General features: G+C 41.7%; 1 protein-coding gene across 1 annotated transcript; it reads right to left on the bottom strand.

Moving 5' to 3' along the window:
• Window positions 1-476: 476 nt before the first annotated feature.
• Window positions 477-20,831, bottom strand: LOC117259873 (dehydrogenase/reductase SDR family member 13-like). The gene is made up of 5 exons (XM_033631656.2): window positions 20,692-20,831; window positions 6,569-6,687; window positions 4,946-5,069; window positions 4,449-4,775; window positions 477-3,332 (listed from the first exon to the last, which is right to left on the bottom strand). Exons 1-5 carry the CDS (start codon window positions 20,816-20,818, stop codon window positions 3,073-3,075), a joined length of 957 nt encoding a protein of 318 aa, XP_033487547.1. The 5' UTR covers window positions 20,819-20,831; the 3' UTR covers window positions 477-3,072.

Raw genomic sequence — 20,831 nt, 5'->3', positions numbered from 1 at the left:
GGGGAAGTTCAAAAGGGGTGTTCCTCCTACACACCCCACCACCTCTAACAAGATGTTACCCAAACCTCCCTAACAGAAAACACATTTCCTTGTGTTGTTAAATAGTTAGTTACTGACTTCAACCTATATACCTCTGCAATTTGTCTTTTATGTAAAAGTTACCTACTGCAGTTAGGTCAAAGTCAGTTCCCATGTAATTCGCTGATTTCTGCAGAGTCATTCTAACTAGGTTGGATAGTTTTTTGAGTCATCTGTTATTGTAAGTGACATATTTTGAATAGCTGGAATTTGTGACCAATAGCAATCAGAGCTGAAGATGACAATCACTGATAAAATCTGGTACAAGCACAGCCGTCTGTCCTTCTGTGGAAAACCACTCGACATGTAGAAACATGGAGCGATGTGGCAGATCATAAAAAAATTAAAAAAATCTGCAGTTTTGTTCTCTGTTCTTCAGTAACTCACTTTATACTGTCTCAGGAGTGAACAAACTTTATTAGCACAGGTTTAACACAACAGGGTCATCGACAGCAGCAGAATGTGAAAAGTATCTCCAACCACCGAGTCAGTGATATTGAGATTCATGCAAGAAATGATATACGAACAAATTCTCTCTGTTTTTGGCCGTGTCTATGATTTGGTGTTATTTGGTTCAAACTTAATGATTTCTGGAATTTACCAATGTTTTGCGTTTGAGAATTTTACAAATGGTCTAGAGCACTTTCACCAAGATAAGAGAAAAAAAAAACAGCCTCTCGTTTTCACCGTCCACAAAGTGTTGCCCAACAAAAGCAAACTAAAGTTTTAAATTTGAGGAACATAAAATGATTGGATTATTAAATTTGTGGGCTAAAGAAGCACTACTATAGTTTCTCCACTTATCCCAATTGCTGTAATTTCAGTTACTGTGTGTCCCTATGCTAACCAGTGCTTGATTGTAACTAAGTACATTTACTCAAGTACTGTACTTCAGTACAAATTTGAGGTACTTTTACTTTTAACCCTTTTACATGTCACTTTCTGCCTCTGCACCACTACAAAAAATATTGCACTTTTTACTCTACTACAGTTATCTGATCATTTCATTAACTTTACAAATTAAGAGTTTTGCACACAAACTAAATGGAAATCTACAAGTGCATCTGAAACGATTACCCTACCCTGGCAACTATTTTGATAATTGTTTGTCATTTTTTATGCAAAAAACATTTCATATTTCCAGCTTCTCAAATATGAGGACTTGCTGCTTTTCCTTTGAATTAGTTTAATTATTTTATTACTTTTAGTACTTAAATACAATTCCCTGATTGTCTTTACATATTTTTACTTGAGTAACATTTTCAATGCAAAACTTTTATTGGTATTTTTACAATGTGGTATTAGTACTAAGTAAAGGATCTGAATACTTCCTCCACCACTGCTGCTGACACAGCATTTACAGCATCATAAATATTTTAAGTTTTAAGTGCTACAGTACAGCTTGAAGATGAAGTAGTAAAGTAGTAGTAGTTTGTAAAACACCACACTGGTGCTGATAGTTGGTAGACATCTCACATTGGGGCCCAGTCAAGCCAAAATATCATGATTTAAAAATTGTGATAGAAAGCAGTTCATTTCAATGGAACTGCCCTCATCAGTGGATTTGTCAACAAAATATGTCCTGATGTTTTATGAAGATTTAAACTTTGGTGAATTTTGACCATAGACTGTACATAAAGAGGGACAGTGCATCTCTGCTGTACCCCCACTGTACAAAAATGAAGCCAAAATATCCCGGATACGGCCGCTGCCATCTTGCACTGCTGATGTGATTTGGAGCCAGAGTCAAGCAGTAGCAATCTCTGTGGTGCAGAGTTACCACCCAAACATCTGTACAACCCAATCAAGAATTGTAAATGGGCTATACTTGTATAGCGCCTTTCTAGTCCTCTGACCACTCAAAGCGCTTTTACACTTCATGTCACATTCACCCACTCACACACTGGTGGAACCGAACAGCCATCGAGAGCAATTTGGGGTTCAGTATCTTGTCCAAGGACACTTCGACATGCAGACTGAAGGTGCTAGGGACTGAACCGCCAATCTTCCAATTAGTGGACAACCTGCTCCGCCTCTGAACCACAGCTGGCCTTATGAGCAGCACCATTGCTAGCAAGCACACTAATTGTCACACAGAGCTGTCAATCATAATATCAATCCCCTTTTTATTGCATCAAATAATAATTATAACCACACATCAAAAACAGGAAGACTTAAACATCAGCGTGATAAGAACAGACGTGTACTTTGAGTTTTTAGATTGGCTCATTTCCCATCCACTAACATGGAGGGGGCGGAGTTTATGACCTATATTGCAGCCAGCCACTGGGGGTGACTCAGATGTTTTGGCTTCACTTTTGAGGGACTGTCATATTGTCCATCTTTTTTATACAGTCTATGATTCTAACGTGTGAATTTGTACCTTTGACCAAACTGTCTTGACAGGCTGACCTCTCGGCTATCATATTAGCCGCGCTGCATATCTCGTTTCATATTATTTCCCCTTTTGTGGTATAAACTGCTCCACATGAGATGTGGAATGGTTTGCAGACAGTTGTGAGACAAAAGTAAATGGTATAAATATAATATGTTATCTTGGATTAACTGTGCTAACGTGTTGTCTAGTAAGAACAGCAAGTGTTACTGAGGAGCCAGCACCATTTATTTAGAGCAGAGGAAGGACATTTGCAGTGGCACTTTCTAGTCTGATGGAGCATTTACCCAAAAGCAATTTTTCTTCATACTGGCCGAGTAACATTTCAGTAAGAAAATGTGCTTGAACCACAAGTGCAATCGTGACATGTCTTTGTGGATAACTGCCTTTTATTAAACAACAGGAACAAATGTAAGGTTATGCAGATAATAGAAATAGTAAAACACTGCACTGCTTTCTGTTCCCTATGTCAAACATGTATAAGACCATTAGAAACCAGCCCTTAAAGAAACAGACCAACAGTACGACGGTGACACTGGAGGCCTGTTAAGGTCTCTGATAAGGCACAGAGCGATCACACTGGATTAGGATTCAGTCTGTTATGATAAACCAGTTAACCTCTCACTCAATTCCCACAACTTCTTTGCCAGAGCATCATCTCGTCCCTTGGCTCCCACCTGTTGCAGTGCACAGTTAGAGAAGTAGCGTCCGCTGAAGGACTCAATGCCCTCCTGCAGGGCACAGTGCAGGGTGGTCTGGGACCCCCCCTCAGGATCCAGGAAGAAGAGCTTGGCCAAGGGCATCAGGAGAAGCTGCTGCCACAGGCTCAGACTGCGACACAGTTCTGTGTAGATGACTCCTGGAAGAGGAGATGATACAAACGTATAAGGTTTGGCTTCATGACTACTGTCAAACACAGCTTGGCTTACAGGTAATTTGTTCTTTCAGTTGCAAGATGTACACTCAGATACTGTTCTGACATTAATATGATCTAGTGGCAGCCATACTGGGGGTCCTTAATACTTAAGCAACAACAAGTGTGAACAACAATGACTATGACTAGAAAATGTAGTTCGCTTCCTGATTTAAAGACTAAAAGCAAACTGTACACTCTATACAGTGAGACAATTAAATGATTTTTTGAAGATCTGTTGATGCCACTGTGAGAAGCTGCCACTGTGTTAATAATGACTGGCATATCATCATCAGATATCACCAGATGCTTTCAGTTGAGGACAGTGAGTTGCGAAGTCAAAATGCAAGAAAAAAGCAAATATTGCTTTTGCAATATTACCTGTGTCCCACCTGCATAAGGCAAAATGCCAAACGAGAGTGAATCTGGGGTTGGCTTTTACTCTCTTTTTCAGTGTTTACAAACAGTGATTTACAATCCTCCGTAGTTTATCTTTAATTAAGGCTTCAACTGAATTAAAGTCTATCACTGATTCAGCCTGTTAACAAGAAAAAATGCTGACTTTTTTTTTTCCAACTACTGCTGTTTTTCAGCAGTGACATGCTTTCTTTCGTGCAACAGGTGACAATATCACACTAGTACTGTGTCTCCTGCATATGTCATGTCTAAATGAAGCTATAATGGCACATTTACATACATTTACAACAGAAGGCCATCATTGTAATAAATAGGTGAAGCCAGTAATGCAATCTATTCCATATCTGAAAACAGCTTAAGAAAATAAGTGCTCTTCACTTTCACTAACATTCTCTGACGATTTAAACTGTGTGGTCTGATTGAAAGATGTCAACATTCTGTCATTTCTTGTTAGCATTAAAATAGCTAAAAGCCTTGTGGACTTGTGTGCAGTGGTGAGGGGCACAACAGACTTGAAACTGTAAAACAGAAGAGACAAATGCAAATGAAAATGCTTCCCAGCTTGGTTTTAACTTCTAAAATAACTGCCAGAGGATCTGTTACCTCAGCCAACATTCCTTTATAAAATGTGCAGAAGGCACTAACCTGGGTGGAGGCTGTAGCAGGTGACACCGGTACCCTCCAGTCTATTGGCCAGCTCCCTGGTGAACAGCACATTACACAGCTTGCTGTTGCAATAGGCTTGAAAGTTGTGCCAGGTGGACTGACCAGATACTAAGTCCTTCCTGGAAGCCAACAGAGGGAAGTCAACACTGCCAAAGCAGTGCAGCAGTGCGGCCACGGTGAGCACGCGACTGGGACCACACTGCTGCAGGCGCTCCAGGAGAAGGTTGGTGAGCAGGAAGTGACCCAGGTGGTTAACCCCAAACGCCATGCCAAATCCATCCTCGGTACGTCCTGGACCCATCACACCTGAAACAGAGGGGTTCAATCAGTCAGTGTAATTCAATTTTACAGCACTGTTGTGATAAAGACAAATGTAACTGATTTTGTTTCCTTTACCTGTGCATTTTTATCTTGTTTTTACGTTGAAATAATAATGTACCAAGGAGGGATAATCCACAGCATTTTACCATCCTCACCTGCATTGTTGATGAGGATGTCCAGTCTGGGTTCAGACTTCAGGAAAATTTCAGCAAAGCTGCGGACAGACTTGAAACTCGCGAGATCCAACTGCATGAACACCACCTGATTGTTCCCACTCTCCTGAAGGACATATATGCTGTCTCAGTCTGGCTGTAATACACACATCTAACAGAACTGAAAATTACTGATGAAAACATATATATATATATATATATATATATACATATACAGTACAGGCCAAAAGTTTGGACACACCTTCTCATTCAATGCGTTTTCTTTATTTTCATGACTATATTTACATTGTAGATTCTCACTGAAGGCATCAAAACTATGAATGAACACATGTGGAGTTATGTACTTAACAAAAAGAGGTGAAATAACTGAAAACATGTTTTATATTCTAGTTTCTTCAAAATAGCCACCCTTTGCTCTGATTACTGCTTTGCACACTCTTGGCATTCTCTTGATGAGCTTCAAGAGGTAGTCACCTGAAAGTACATAACTCCACATGTGTTCATTCATAGTTTTGATGCCTTCAGTGAGAATCTACAATGTAAATAGTCATGAAAATAAAGAAAACGCATTGAATGAGAAGGTGTGTCCAAACTTTTGGCCTGTACTGTATACTATCAGATCTCTCTCTGTCTCTCTCTCTCTCTGTCTCTCTTTCTGTCTCATTGTGTCATACAGATTACTGTTAATTTATTATGTTGATCTGTTCTGTACGACATCTATTGCACGTCTGTCGTCCTGGAAGAGGGATCCCTCCTCAGTTGCTCTTCCTGAGGTTTCTACTATTTTTTTCCCTGTTAAAGGGTTTTTTTGGGGAGTTTTTCCTTATCCACTGTGAGGGTCCTAAGGACAGAGGGATGTCGTATGCTGTAAAGCCCTGTGAGGCAAATTGTGATTTGTGATATTGGGCTTTATAAATAAAATTGATTGATTGATTGATTGACTGATATAGAATACAATGTTTCCCGCAGGCTGGGTGGTCTTGACAGTGTTAAGTCTCCTGAAGGCTCAGGTCATTTCACAGGCAGTTACTGTGTTTAAATTGATTAGAAAAAAAACACCTACACATCGTGATTATCACAACATCTCCCTTCCACATTATTACAGAGGTGCAAGGGCTATGGGCAAGTCCAACTGTAGGTTAGGTACAAAGGTGCTGGTTCTGGGATGCAGTCTCAACAAAAAAAATTTATGTAACTGTATAAATACTACAATCAGATGCCAGTTTATTAGGGATGCTGAGCTAAAACTAGTGCAGTCTAATAAAACTATTAATTTCAACTTCATGATGTTTCTACTGTTCACCTCATGTTGAGACTATTTTAGAGACACTGATTCAACTGTTTGATCATTTTGAAAGCTGCAGTTTGTGAACTGTATTGAATAATAATGAGAGGTTATCATTTACATCAGTGGTAGAGTAGGCTGAATAGAGTCCACACTTTGGAGTTTATCTGGATTAAATACTATTTAGTAACAATTTTTAGATACATAAATATTACTAACAAGTGACATCTGAATTGGAATTCTTAGTGCTCTTCATGAATGACAGAACAGCGGCCTCCAATGTCTACTTTTCAGCAATCTATAGTTATCAGAGTACTTACTCTACGGATGTCATATGCAGCTGACTCAGCTTTATCCTTGTTGCGGCAGGCTAGGATCACCCTGGCTCCTCTCTTTGCCAGTTCCAGAGCCGTGGCCTTGCCGATGCCAGTGTTGCTTCCTGTGCAGGAAAACCATACATCAACCTCAACATAACACCGGCTATGTTTACATGCACACTAATTTTCCACTATCATTCAGAAAATCTGAAATTGATGCAGGTCGTGTTAAGAACATATGTTTTTTGGATGTTCCAAATTAGGCTTTCTTCTAAGCGTGGCAAATTTACAATTAAGACATTTGGGACATGTTGATATTACTGTATTTAGGTTTTAATATAGGGCTTGGCAATGTAACCACTATGTGCGATATATGGATATATTTCCAAGCAAGAAATGGATTTAAACAACACTGTTTATCGATATAGGGTCAGGTAGCATTACATAACGCCGGTCAGTGTGCATCTCTCCTCTGACACACTCTCTGTACAGCTCTGCCCCACTCACTCACTCACTCACACACTCACTCACAAGTTCTCCAGCCACAATAAAAGAGACATAGAACTGCAACTCTGTTTAATCTGTCTGTTCATTAGTCTACAGTATGACATCAGTCCAGATATTGCACGTGCTACACTAAATCAGTCTGTGAGTTGAGTGAAATAACCACAGTAGCACATGTGCAACTGTGTGTGTCAGGTGAACGTTTGTTTGCTAGTTAGTGTGTGAGGTGGATCATAGAACATCATCGTTCTTGGCAGTTGTAGTCTATTGTGTGACACTGAGACAGCGCCTGCAGGCCACAAATCTGTTTAAAAAAATACAGCAACAACACAGGCGTATCAAATACAAGATGTGTATAACACGGACAAAGTGTCTCTCGCTGCTTCTCTCCCTCAGTCTTTCTCTTGATGCGCTGTGCATAAATAAGATTAATAGCCTAAATAAATAAAAATATTTAAATCACAAAGATTTTTAATTGTTTTAAATTCCAATGGATTTAGGCCTACTTTTATACTCGTGATATACTTTTGTGATCTGTGCTGCAAAACTTTAAACCTCTGTGGCTCCAATGGTATGTTCAAAACGTTAACATACAGCCCTGCTATTTAATTTATATCATTTTTCATTTAAATGTTGTGCAGCTGTCTATTTTCAAAAAGGGTAATGAAATCCCTGTCTTTGCATTTTATTTTGATCACAGTCTGGTTTTATAAAAGTGCTGGAGACATCTAAAATTTGACTTTGACCTGCAACTGAAAACATGTAGCCGAGATATTTTTTGTGTATCGCCAGTCTGCCTGTAAATACCAAGATGTGAATTTTTGTCCATATCACCCAGTCCTAGTTTAACAGCATTATTTGGACATGTACACAGCACATTCCAAACATGCGTCTCAAATGGTTTTTATTGGCCGCAGTTTGTGACACGGGCCTACAGCCGGCTGTGTGCATTGTCATGTATACGTTGTGCACAAACCAACTCCCCAGCAGTTCGCGAAGCTGGTCTAGACGTGCATGCCCAAAAGTAAAGCCCACATTTCTGGTCAGAAGGAGAAACGCACCTACTTTAAAACATTATGAAAGGGTGAGATATCGACAGTTTTTAGGGTATTTGTTAATATCCCAATGCCGACATTTTTTTAAGAAGGTGGCTGAAGGAATGAAAGAGGGATGCTTTGCTCAGATGGTCAAACAAGTCAACACAACTGGTAGGAAACTTTGAAAAAATCCTATTAATGCAAAGACGCAAAATGACAAGCAGCTCCAGCATTTTGACGTGATAAAAGGTGTTGTATAGAAGTCTGTTTCCCAGTTGATATGTGTTTCCCCCTACCTAACCCATATCCAAACCCTTGGCCCTAACCCTAACTATGGGCACTTTGCATTATTGGGAGGCAAACACTATTCGACAGGGCAACACTTTTCATCACGACAACTGCATGTTGGGGCGCGTTACTTGGATTATACAGGGCTGCATGTAACCGGGATTATTAGTGGAATATTAGCCATGTAAAATATCGTCTTCTTCAGAACAAGGGCGAAATCCGTAATATTTTGTGCATGTAAATGTACTCACTGACAGCAAGGAGCTGTGCTGAACTCAGTGACACCTAACTGGCATTCCAAAGCCTGGTATTTCATGTTGCCTGCAACATTACAGCTTGTAAACCAGAAGATTAGAGCCTTAGTTATAAACACATCATTACTCCTTTCATGCATTTGGCATTGAGATGAAATAACTAGTATTTCCTTTCAATACAAATTCAGTAAAACAAACATTGTTCTATGGCACCCAACACACGGTATTGTGATGGAAGACAGAACTAAACTTTCTTCATTTCACAGGTGCATTTCACCTAAAAATAAGACAGATCATGTTTGTGTTAACTTAGAATGAGCCAAGTATATCTACAAAGAGAGCGGAAGGCCGACATGTTTCTAAAGTAGTAGCACAGACAAACAAACACTGGCTCTAGATAGGACCATGCATGTTTTTGTGTTTTCGCATCAGCCACCGCAGTTAGCAGCTCCTCCCTGGCAAGCAGTGTCACTTTTTTTTACATGGATCACTGGGTCCACTTGTTTTGGAGAAGAAAAGACCTCTGCAGATAATTCTGCTCCCAGTAAAAACCAACTGAATGTATGGATCTTAAATTATTAGTGGAAAAGGATGAGCAGACATTAGCAGGTGCTGGGCTAGCCACCCATCTCTGATGAGCCTAACAGTGTCACAGAAACACTGATTTATAACTAAAACTGTGTTATTCAGTATTTTTTTTTACCAGTTTAAATGATCTGGTCTGTTTAATTTAGAAGAGGAAAAGACCTCTGTGGATAATTCAGCTCCCAGAAAAAACTCTCTAAAGGTCTGGATAAAAAAAAAAAGATGAGCACAAATTAGCAGGTGCTTGTCAAAGACAGGCCAAACAGCATTAAAAAACACCGATATCTACTGTGAAATTACTTAAAGCTATAGTTGGTAATCCTGTTCAGAAACACTTGTTGTTATACTGGGTGAAATGGTCCTTCCATCCTGAGAGTAGTCAATATATAATGTGTTCAGAAAAAGGAATGAAAAAAATCGGTGCGAGTGGAAAGAACCAATCAGATGCCTTCATGTCTCGTCCTGCCCGAGCCCCCCTCCGTCCCTCCCTCCCTCCTCCCTGTGTGCACTCATCACGTCACCGTTGCCGGAAATATTCAGCACACTCCTCAGCAGAAATACCAAGTTAGCAGGAGAATAAGTTTGCTGAACAATGGCAGAGAAAATGCAGCCAAAAGTACCTCTTCCAGCGTTACTTGTAACGGCTCGCCCCGCTAAACAGACTGAGAAAAGAAAGTCGGAGGCAGAAAAGGCTGTGATGAAAAAGGCTTTGGATAAAGTGGCACAGCTACTCCTCTTTCCCACCTCCGTCCCTCCTACTGCCGCAAGTCGGAAAGAGGGAGGAGAGAAGGCGTGGAGTGGGTTTTACACACATCACACCAATCAAATGAGCCCCTCTCCTCGCCCTTAAATGCGCCGCGCGAAGGTGTAATGAGAGTTTACTCAGTTCGCCATTGCAGAAGACAGCAGCAGCGTCAGACAGCCAAACTTCTCCCAGGAGGAAACTTATGTTTTGGTCTGGGAGGTCCAAGCTCACAGTGTCCGAATATACGGAACTGCGAGCAGACTTCCACGGGCTGATGATGCAAAGGTAGCCTGGGAGGAGGTCACCACAATTGTAAATCAATGTTGCATTTCTCTCGTGCGCGCGCTCTCTCTTTCTCTCTCGCAGTCTCACTCTGTTTCTTTTCTTTTGACTTTTCTAAGATGACAGATGCTGAATATATACTCCCTATCTGATGCTGTGGCTGTTTGTGGTTGGCTGAGAGGGATGTGAACTTATTAGTTTGCAGGCTGTGTTGATCAAATCAGGTTCGGTTTCCATTACGTGTGCCAAACGGTGCCAGTCCCCTTTGATCTGACATCAGATGTGACGGGACAGTCGGTATAGAGATACATTTATGTGCTGATTGCAGATAGTTGTATTGAATAGTGGTTTTGTGGCTATTTATTGCATCATTAATGTGCCTGACATTCTGGAAACCTGCCTGTGAGGTTTTGGTGATGTGTGCGCACTGTCTGCCGGTCAGCCAAACTTCGGCTTAAACCGGCTGCGATCCCCCTGCGCTAACAGTAGACCTGGTTTCAGATGGCGAGCTTTTAGCGCACCTTCGGCGAAGCCTTTTGGCACGAAACTGTCACTGCTCCAAGCTGGATCTGTCGACACCTCCCCCTGCTGCACCGCCACACCCATCTCAGCGCACCTCGGTCTGCCAAACTACCAAACTGAGCGCACCTCGGGTTGCGCTGCTCGAAACTAGCTCTGCGCAGGTTTCGCCACCCTGCGCCACCTGCGCTGCGCCGGGAAACTAGAGCCCTATAGCTTTAATAATTCAGCTCCTAATAAAAACCTTTTGAACAATGTACACTGAAGGAATTCTAAACGGGGGCAGTTTTAGCTGGTTGCAGTCTGCAATCCTCACCACTAGATGCCACTAAATCAGTATTAATTTCATCGACAAAAACTAATACAAAAATTTTCATCATCCTTTTTTTTTCATGACGAAAATGAGATGATGACGAGCTAAAAGTAGATCTTGATAACAAAAACTAAGATCAACTCTATGTTTCATTTTCATTGACAAGACAAGATGTGACAAAAATGTCCATGGTGGACTATTGGACATTAAAAGGCTGAGAACAGCCATGCTTGTAATCATCTTCAAATGCTCTATGAGCGACATGCTCGCAAACTCCAGTAAATAGTCTGCACCAGGATGTTTTGCTAACAAACAAAAACACTCACACAGGAGCAGCGTCAGTTGTTGGTGCAAGATGTGACCTGTAATTCAGCAGTAAATAATCAGCCATGTGTGTCTGACTGTGGATGGTAGAGCTGCTGAATGGATTTGTGGAGCTTGATAGTTGCAGTGGTGGCTGTTAGCAGCCAACATTAGCTCCACTTGGTGGCCATTCAACAGCAGCAAAGCTAGTGGAGAGACGGAAGTAGTTGCTGTGTAGGAAATTCAAATTTCAAACAAACCCGAGATTGTTGTCGAAGCCTCTGTTTCAGAGGTTTTCAGAGAGATGGCTGCGTCCCCGGCTGGAAGAAAAGGGACGGTGGTGAGGCACAACTGCTCCGTGAATGAATCAGAGAAAGAGTTTGATTGGGGAGACAGTGATGGGAGTATGGAGGTAGGAAGTGAAGGAGAACGCGGAGGATCCTCAGGGCAAAGATGGAAAGAAGTAAGGAGCAATCGGGGGGAAAAGAGAAAGGAAAGGAGTAATTCGGAAGGATCTGGTAGGCAGAATCAGGAAAATATAAAATGCATTGTAAGATTCGGTGACCAGTCGGGAATGAGCAGGGTTAATCCGCTAAAGTTAACCAAAATGCTAAATAGCAATATTGGTAACATTGATTTTGCTAAGGTACTTCTTGATGGTAACCTTTTAATTGGATGCAACAAGGAGGAGCAGGCAAGTAAGGCTCTCAAACTTAAAGAGATTGGGGGGATTAAAGTGGTCAGCACGAGCAGAGTAGGAGGGACAGGTAGGGCCAGGGGATGTAGAGGTGTCATTTCTGGTGTACCCCTTAACATAGGCGTGGAGGAGATTAAAAATAACTTGAAAGGGGGCATGATATTAAATGTTCAGTGGATGAGGTCTAATGTGAATGGGACCAAGAAAGACACTGAAACTGTAATGATTGAGTTTCAAGGGGATGTTATTCCAAAGCGAGTGATGTTGGGGCTGATGAGTGACATTGTGAGCAGACGTTGCGCTAGACTTTTTTGTCGCCGGTCATTTTGACGGACAGGGTCATAAAAATCCGGTCATAATCTATTTTTAACGGCCATTTTAATTTTTGTTTTTAAATGATAATAAAGATATTCAAAGACATTTAGTTTTCATTCAATCGTTTTTAATAAATCCAACAAGCAAGTTATAAAGTGTGCATTAGTAAGGACATGAACGAAAAGATGAACAGACATCCACACACCCGTGCCATTAGGCTTCGCCCTGGACACACCGGATGGCACTAACACGTCCGGTGTGTCCAGGGCGTTATGTAGTTATGTCTGTAGGCTCGGTGACACAAAATTAAAATTGTAATGAAGTGATTATGGTATTGAAAGATGCGTTCGGTTATGTACTGTTGTGTTATTTTAAATTATAAACACGGTATTTTCTCCTCACGTTTCTCAGTGCATGCTGTTATTTTATTTTGAAAATTGGCCAGATTCTTTCGTCTTTTCTGTGTCCGACTTCCTGTTTGGTACGATCCGCTCGATCCAGCTTGACAGAAGCGCTCGCAGCTCCCGTGAAAAATAGACCAGACGCCAAACTGAAGCGCTGCCTCCGCGGGCGCTCCGCTCTGCTCAGCGGCCTGTGTGAACAGTCAGATAGGTTAACATGGGCACTGACTGAAAAATGCCTCCGCTGCTGGGCGCCGTGCCTCGGTTCTGCGTCCGGTGTGTCCAGGGCGTTATGTCAACAACGCTGCATCAGAGCGACAGGTGAATGACCTTTTCTCTGCAGTGTGAAAACAGCAGCCACTTAAACCACTGACTGTGCACTCTGCCCCCAAGTGGGCAGGGTTGGTAATTGCAACCAGTCAAAATGACCGGCGGCCTTCAGATTTTCCGGTCATTGTTGTAAAAAAACGGTCAATGACCACGAATATCCGGTTAACGCGACCCCTGATTGTGAGAGACTATGTTCCGAAACCAATGAGGTGTTTCAACTGCCAAAAGTTTGGGCATGTAGCTTCAAGGTGCAGGGAGCAATGCAGATGTGCACGCTGTGGAGGGAATCATGAGTATGGCAAGTGTGGTGAGGGAGTGCAGCTGAAGTGCTGCAACTGTGGACGGGCCCACAGCGCCGCCTACAACGGATGTGAAGTACTGAAAAAGGAAGTGGAGATACAGAAAGTCAGAGTGGAAAGTAAATTGTCTTATGCCGAAGCTGCAAAGCAAGTAAAGAGACAGGATTTGGGTCAGAGGGTGCATCCATGGGGTCCAATGGGGGGAGCCAGTGAGATTTTAAAGGACAGTTTAGTGGTTGAGAAGAAAAAGCTGGTAACATTTATCGCAGGTGTAATTAATAGCCCAGCGGGAGTGGAGTCTAAAACGCACAAGATTCAGTTGATAGTAAAAGCTGCAGTGCACCACTTTGGACTGGTAGGAGTGGCTTGGGAAGAGGTTAGAGATGAGCTCCAAGCAAGATCCAGTCAGGAAGGATGTGGTTAATACCTTTGATGGTATTGATACTCCAGTGGAATGCAAGGTCTCTTATTGCAAATGGACAGGAGTTTAAGAGTTTTATTGAAGGTTTTGTGACAAAGCCAGATGTAATATGTGTTCAAGAGACTTGGTTGAAGCAACACTTAGATTTTGTATTACAAGGGTATGTTATTATACGTCAAGATAGGGAAGTAGGGAATGGTGGTGGGTGTGCGACATTTATCAAAATAAATATACCATACAGAGTGTTGGAAAAGGGAGAAGGTCATGAATATGTTGAGGTGGAGGTGTGGTGTAAGGGAAAGGAGGTTGTGATAATAAACTATTATAACCCATGTAAAAGGATTGAACTAGACATGTTGTTAGGAGTTCAGGGTCAGGGTAGGCATAGGGTAATTTGGTGTGGGGATTTTAATGCACACAATCCACTCTGGGGGGGGCGGGCACCTAGATGTTAATGGCCAAGCAATAGCGGTTCTTTTAGAGGAAAAGGAGTTGGTGTGTCTGAATGATGGGAGAGGTACTAGGGTAGATGTACGTACAGGACAGGACTCTGCTCTGGAACTGATGTTGGTGTCTAATACTTTGACTAGGAAATGTAGTTGGGAAATATGGGATGAGTCATGTGTTGGAAGTGACCACTATCCTATTATGACAGTTGTAGATATTGAGGTGGAAAGATTATCAACACGAGGAGGGGGAAGATGGGTGTTTGAAAAGGCAGACCGGGAAAAGTATGAGGTAATTAGTGAAGAAAGAGTGGCAGTAGTTGATGAAAATCAGGATATTGATGAGTTAAATGAGAGTTTTTGTTCTAAAATAATTGAGGCAGCCTTAGAGTCAATCCCGAAGAGTAGAGGGAGGATGTTAAGGAAAGCTGTTCCATGGTGGACAGAAAAGTGCAGCAGGTCTATAAAAGAAAGGAACAAAGCATTTAGACTTTTGAAGAAGAGTCATAATTATAATCATTTAGTTGCGTATCAGAAAGCCCAGGCTGTAGTAAAGAGAACGATAAGACAAGCAAAGAGAGAAAATTGGCAAAGTTTCTGCAATAAGATTGGAAGAACAACTCCGGTAGGAAATGTATGGAACATGATCAAGAGAATGGGGGGTAATAGAAAGGAGTGGGAGTATCCAGTTTTAGAATCTAAAGGACAACTAGCAGTTGTTTTTTGTTTGTTTTTTTCAACTAGCAGTTACTGACAGGGATAAATCACAGATGATGGTCAAAGCATTTGTCCGAGTACATGGTTCAGGAAATCTGACACAGAAGAGGGAAGAAGAAGAAGAAGATAAATAACAAAAAGACAACACTTAGATGCATTAGAAAGGAGTATGACTATGGAGGATGAGTCAATTAACTCTCCATTCACTCTAGATGAAATGAAGAGAGCTATTTGTAAATCAGGCAATACTTCTCCAGGAAAAGACCTAGTATGTTATATTGTTGAGACATCTTAGTAACAGGGCGTTGAGTAAACTTTTGGTTCTCTATAATAAAGTGTGGGAAGAAGGAATGCTACCAAAAGCTTGGAAAGAGGCTGTAATAGTACCTATAAGGAAACCTGGGAAGGATCCTTCGAAGCCCTCTAATTATAGGCCAATAGCCCTCACATCAAATGTATGTAAGATCATGGAAAGAATGGTCACTGAAAGGTTGACATATTTTACAGAAAAGAAAGGAATACTGTCGCATTATCAAAGTGGGTTTAGAAAAGGAAGGGGGAACCTTGGATCCTATCATTTGCTTAGAACATGAGATTAGAAAAGCACAAATCAATTAAGAGTCCGTTTGATGTTGAAAAAGCTTATGATATGATGTGGAAAGACGGACTTCTCATAAAGTTAAAGTTAATGGGGTTAGGAGGGAGAATATTCAGTTGGATAAAGGATTTTATGACATATAGAACTATCCAGGTAAGGATAGGAAATGAAATATCGAATCAATGTGTGGTGGAAAATGGTACCCCGCAAGGGAGTGTAATAAGCCCATTAATTTTTTCAATTATGATTAATGATGTTTTCTCTCAGATTAACCAGACATAGGCAGATCTCTTTTTGCTGATGATGGGGCAGTGTGGAAAAGGGGTAGGAACATCATGCATATTAATGGAAAGGTGCAAGAAGCCATCGATAAAGTCGAGCAGTGGGCATATGATTGGGGATTTAAAATTTCAGTAGAGAAAACAAATAGTCTTCACAAGAAAGAGAGCTCTTCCTGATGTTAGCCTGTAGATGTATGGAAAAATATTGGAGAGGGTGAAAACTTTCAGATTGTTGGGAATTCTTTTTGATTCCAAGTTAACATGGGTAGATCACATAAATTAAATTGTTGAGAAATGCCAGAAGGTTTAAAATATCATGAGGTGTTTAAATGGGATGGGATGGGGCGCTAGCTTCTCATCATTAAAAGCCATCTATGTGACAATAATCCGGTCAGTGTTTGATTATGGGAGTGTGGTTTATGGTTCAGCCTCAAAAAGTCTGCTAGAGAGACTGAATAAAATTCAGGCTCAAGCTCTGAGGCAGCGTTGTGTAGCAGTAAGAACAACCCCCATCCCAGCCCTGCAAGTTCTGGGGAAAGAGATGCCATTGGACATTAGGAGAAAGCAGTTAATGACCAACTACTGGGCTAGCCTCAAGGGGCACCAAGAGCAACACCCCACAAAAGTGGTAATGCAGGAGTGTTGGGAACGAGGCAGAGGACAAAAGGCTAGCTTCGGGTGGGCGGGCAATCAGTATGCAGAGGATATGGGGATGGAAAATCTTTACGTGAGCCCAACAGTGGTAACTCCAGAAGCATAACCATGGAAGCTTATTACACCACAAGTAGACTTGTACCTCCTGGACCTCAGGAAGACAGAGAAAGAGAAGATAGACTTGATGTCAGATTTCTCAGCTCATCTAAACCAGCATTACCCTCAGTACACTCAGATACAGATGGGTCTAAAGATCCAGAGCAGCAAACAACAGGGGCTGCTTTCTCTGTTCCATGCAGAAAGGTTCATGTGGTAAAGCGTTCCTCAGATTATTTGGGAGTTTACACTGTAGAGTTGTAGGCGGTGTTTTTGGCACTTAAGTGGATAGAAGAAAACAAACCAGGAAATACCCTAATATGCTCTGATTCTGTTTCAGTGCTGAGCAGCCTGACATCCTTCATATCCAGCCGTCAAGATATCCTGTTCCAGATTTTACAAGTACACGCCAGAGTCATACAGCAAGGTATGCGTACTGAATTTATGTGGGTACCGGCACATGCAGGTATAAAAGGGAATGAGGAGGTGGATAAACTGGCTAAACAAGCACTACAAAAGGACACCATAAATACACACATTTCGTTAAGTAAATCAGAGATCAAAACAATAATCTGGAATAAGTCAATGGAGGAATGGCAGGGGAGGTGGGACAATGAAACAAGGGGAAGGTTCTTATATAGATTTATCAGTAATATAAAGTCAACAGACAGGAATATAGGAAGGACAAGGACAGATGAGGTAATATGCAATAGGATTAAATTAGGTCATTCCAATTTAAACACAAAATAGGAGAATAGGAAAACACCCAACTGGTTTATGTGTACACTGTCAGTCAGAGGAATCAATAACACATGCAATCACAGAATGCAACACTTACAGCCAAGAAAGACAGCATATGAAGGAGGAGTTGAGAAAAATTGGAATACATGAAATTAATGTTAAAACTTTGATGAGTCTGCCAAGTGGCCTGAGTACAAGAGTGTTTTTTGAATTCATTAGACGGACAGGTTTACACAATAGAATCTAATCTCTGATTCACACTCCGGAGCAGAAGGTGGCGGTAATACACCTAATACGCTGGTTGCCAACCACCGTTAAAAGACAAGAAGAAGAAGAAGAAGAAGAAGAAGAAGAAGAAGAAGAAGAAGAAGCAGCAGCAGCAGCAGCAGCAGCAGCAGCAGCAGCAAAGCTAGTGGCCACAGGCTGCCGGACTTCACAGCTGATCTCTACAGGATTCAGTCTAAACTCAGATCAGTTTTAATCACCAGCTCTTTGAGACATGAGTTTAAACCCTCAGACTGACAAGCTGCAGATTAAGAAAGTATTCAGGCTTCATTTAGGTTATTTTTCTGCTTCTTAACAGTGTGATCAATTTTTGTCAAAGGGTACAAATCCTAGAAGTCTCAGAACAGTTATTTCTGGTTAAGTTTTTTATTTCACCAACAAGTTTGTCAGTGTGCAGAAATTATTTGTAATTGTCGAAAAACATTGTCATAACTTTGAGTCACCTTGATTCTCATTTCTGATACATGAATTAGCCTCACTGGATTAGTTTAAAGATTAAAAAAAAAAACATAGCTATAGAAAATATAATGACTTGATAATGTCATGAATTTTCGTCGACTAAAACTATGAGGGATAAAATGACTAAAATGTGACTAAAACTACCAAGCATTTTCTTCTCAAGACTAAAGCCCTGTTTACACTGCCAGATTTTCGGCAAATGTTGGGCCATTTAGACTTTGCTATCACGTCAACTTCTTTCATGTTTTGTTGTTGAGAGTACCTGAGGTAAATTGTGTAAACACAATGGCAATGCAGTGCGACAACAAACGGTTCATCCTGACTGACGAGGAGCTATACAATCCCTCAATACCTCAGTATAGCAATAAGCACCAGAGAGCACATGCTTGGAGCTGTGTGAGCAGCCAAGTGAATTTGTCTGGTGAGTACAATGGCATTAAACGTTACTACGACGATAAACATGCTAACATTAGCTAGCTAGGTTAGCTTGACTGGCCGGTTGCGCCAAAGATAATGGATTACTACAAGATGGCCCACCTACAATATACTCCCATTGTGTGAAATGGTATACATTTCCGGTCTCCTAAGTAGGCATTGTCCCCCGTTCCCCAATCAAAGACGATGGAGAACCGTCAACTTAAGATAAGTATCCCCAACCTCGCTTGGTTATCGTAGATTACCTGGGCTAACCGGTAGCTGTTAGCGGTGTCTGTAATAACTCAGTAAGTCAATAAACGGTCCATGAAAAAAAATTTTTTCCAGCGGATATCTTAGTTACAACGTGATTGAGCTAGCAAAGCAGTTTTGTGTTGCTATGTGTGGTATTTATTCAGTTTTGGGAAATCACAATGTCTAGAAAGCATCAGTGGCTGCAGCTGACAGGGACAGCTAACACTAGCAGCAAAGCTAACATCAGGACGTCATCCGTTAAAAGCCTCCCATTGTCGGATACGACATGAAACTACTCCAGTTAGCTCAACCCAGTACAAGATCGTAGGATCAGTCTGATAATATCCATTTTCTCCTCCAAAAACAGTTCAAAACTGCACTGATTTCAGCACCAGAGAGGAGATAGGCTATCTGTTGCCAGATCTCGCGAGAGTGTGTTGTTGAGACAGAGACAAGTCTTGAACAAAGTAAATTTTCTCCTGATTTGTCCGTCTGAAATTTGCCATTTTGGTGTCGGAATGTTCTGAAGATATGTGGCTTGTGATAAATGGGTCCAATATTTGCTTCTGTGACTATGGGGCGAAAGAATCGGCCATAATCTGTAATCACGTTCATTTCTCCCATTGAAGTCAATGGACTTAGGACCTGCTGTTAGTCTCCTAAAGCGGCGTGGTGGTCACGAACACCACATGACACTGATGCAGGAAACTGACTCACAGTGGACCGTCTTGGGTTTATCCACCGCCTTTGGTTGCGCACGCATCCCTCCTCTACAGGCACTCCTAGTAAGGAGCGCTTTTTGAAAGGCCATTTCAGGCATTTCAAGCGTCTTTGAAGCATCCGCGTTTCTAGCGCCACCAGGTGTGATGGCCCCTTAAAAAGAACAAGGCACCCTTCCGCAACGGGAGGGGCTGTTGAAGACTTGTGGGAGGAGCTGTTGATGACGCCTCATGTGCGACCCACTGGCGGTGGATAAACAGGAAACAGCTGATAGCAGGAATTAGGGAGCAGCTAGTAGCAAGAGGGACCCCAAACCTGACAGACACTGTAAAGGTGAGCAGCTGGGGAGACAAGGAATTGCGTGCCCTCCTTGTCCTCACAAACAAAGAGGCCATTAACCGTCAGATGACGGGGACGGTGAAGAACGGGCCGACTTACGAGAGAATCGCCGAAGGACTGACCAGCCGCGGCTTCTGTTTACGTCACACGCTGAGCTACACGTTTTGTTACTTGCTCACGCCCCCCATTGCCCCGAAAAAGGCACATTCTGTATAAACAAAAGCTTGCTGCACTCCCCGATTTTGCTTTTATATTGCGAATGGTGAAAGAAGACTGACTGGGCTTTCCTGCAAATTTGCACAATTCCTGTTTAAAAAGGGTTTTTAAAGACTAAAATGGCTGTCAAAATCATCACTGCACTAAATGTCCCCGAATCTTAAAAACTGCTCCTTTAAATGGGAGCAGAATAACACACACCTAAAAACATCTCACCTGTAGAATATCTTGGTCCAAAACAAAATATATTAAGAGACAGACTAAAATAGATTGGGTCTAAAAAATGAAGAGAGCTTGGAAACTGCAGTAATTCATAGGGAAAAAATGTACATTAAATTTTATTTAAGCTACATTTTTATATAGTCTATTGGTCGGCCATTCGATGAACTACAGTTTCGGCTTTGCCACCAAGTCATGTTTGTGTCTGATAACGATACATTTTGTAGATTAGAATCCGGTTGTAACATTGTATCCTCATGAAAAGTGATTCAGTGTAGCGTTGACAGGGGAGATACGGGAGATACCCCTGCTGTGTAGCCTACATGAATGAGCTACCTTGACAGTGTGAATGAAGCTTCATGTTAGCAAGAGCCGGTAGGTGAGGCTTGTTACCTGTAACAATGGCCGTCTTCCCATTCAGCCTCACTAAACTGGAACACCTGGCTCCTCTAAACACAGCGTAATACACTATCACATAGAAGAAAAGTGCACCAGCTACGAGGCAAAGCAGTGCCGACATCACTGCACTGTAT

This window comes from Epinephelus lanceolatus, chromosome 4, assembly GCF_041903045.1.
Source record: "Epinephelus lanceolatus isolate andai-2023 chromosome 4, ASM4190304v1, whole genome shotgun sequence".
NCBI classification, from domain to species: domain Eukaryota; kingdom Metazoa; phylum Chordata; class Actinopteri; order Perciformes; family Serranidae; genus Epinephelus; species Epinephelus lanceolatus.
The sequence above is the reverse complement of the archived record's forward strand: the minus strand, read 5'-3'. Positions and strand labels throughout refer to the sequence as shown.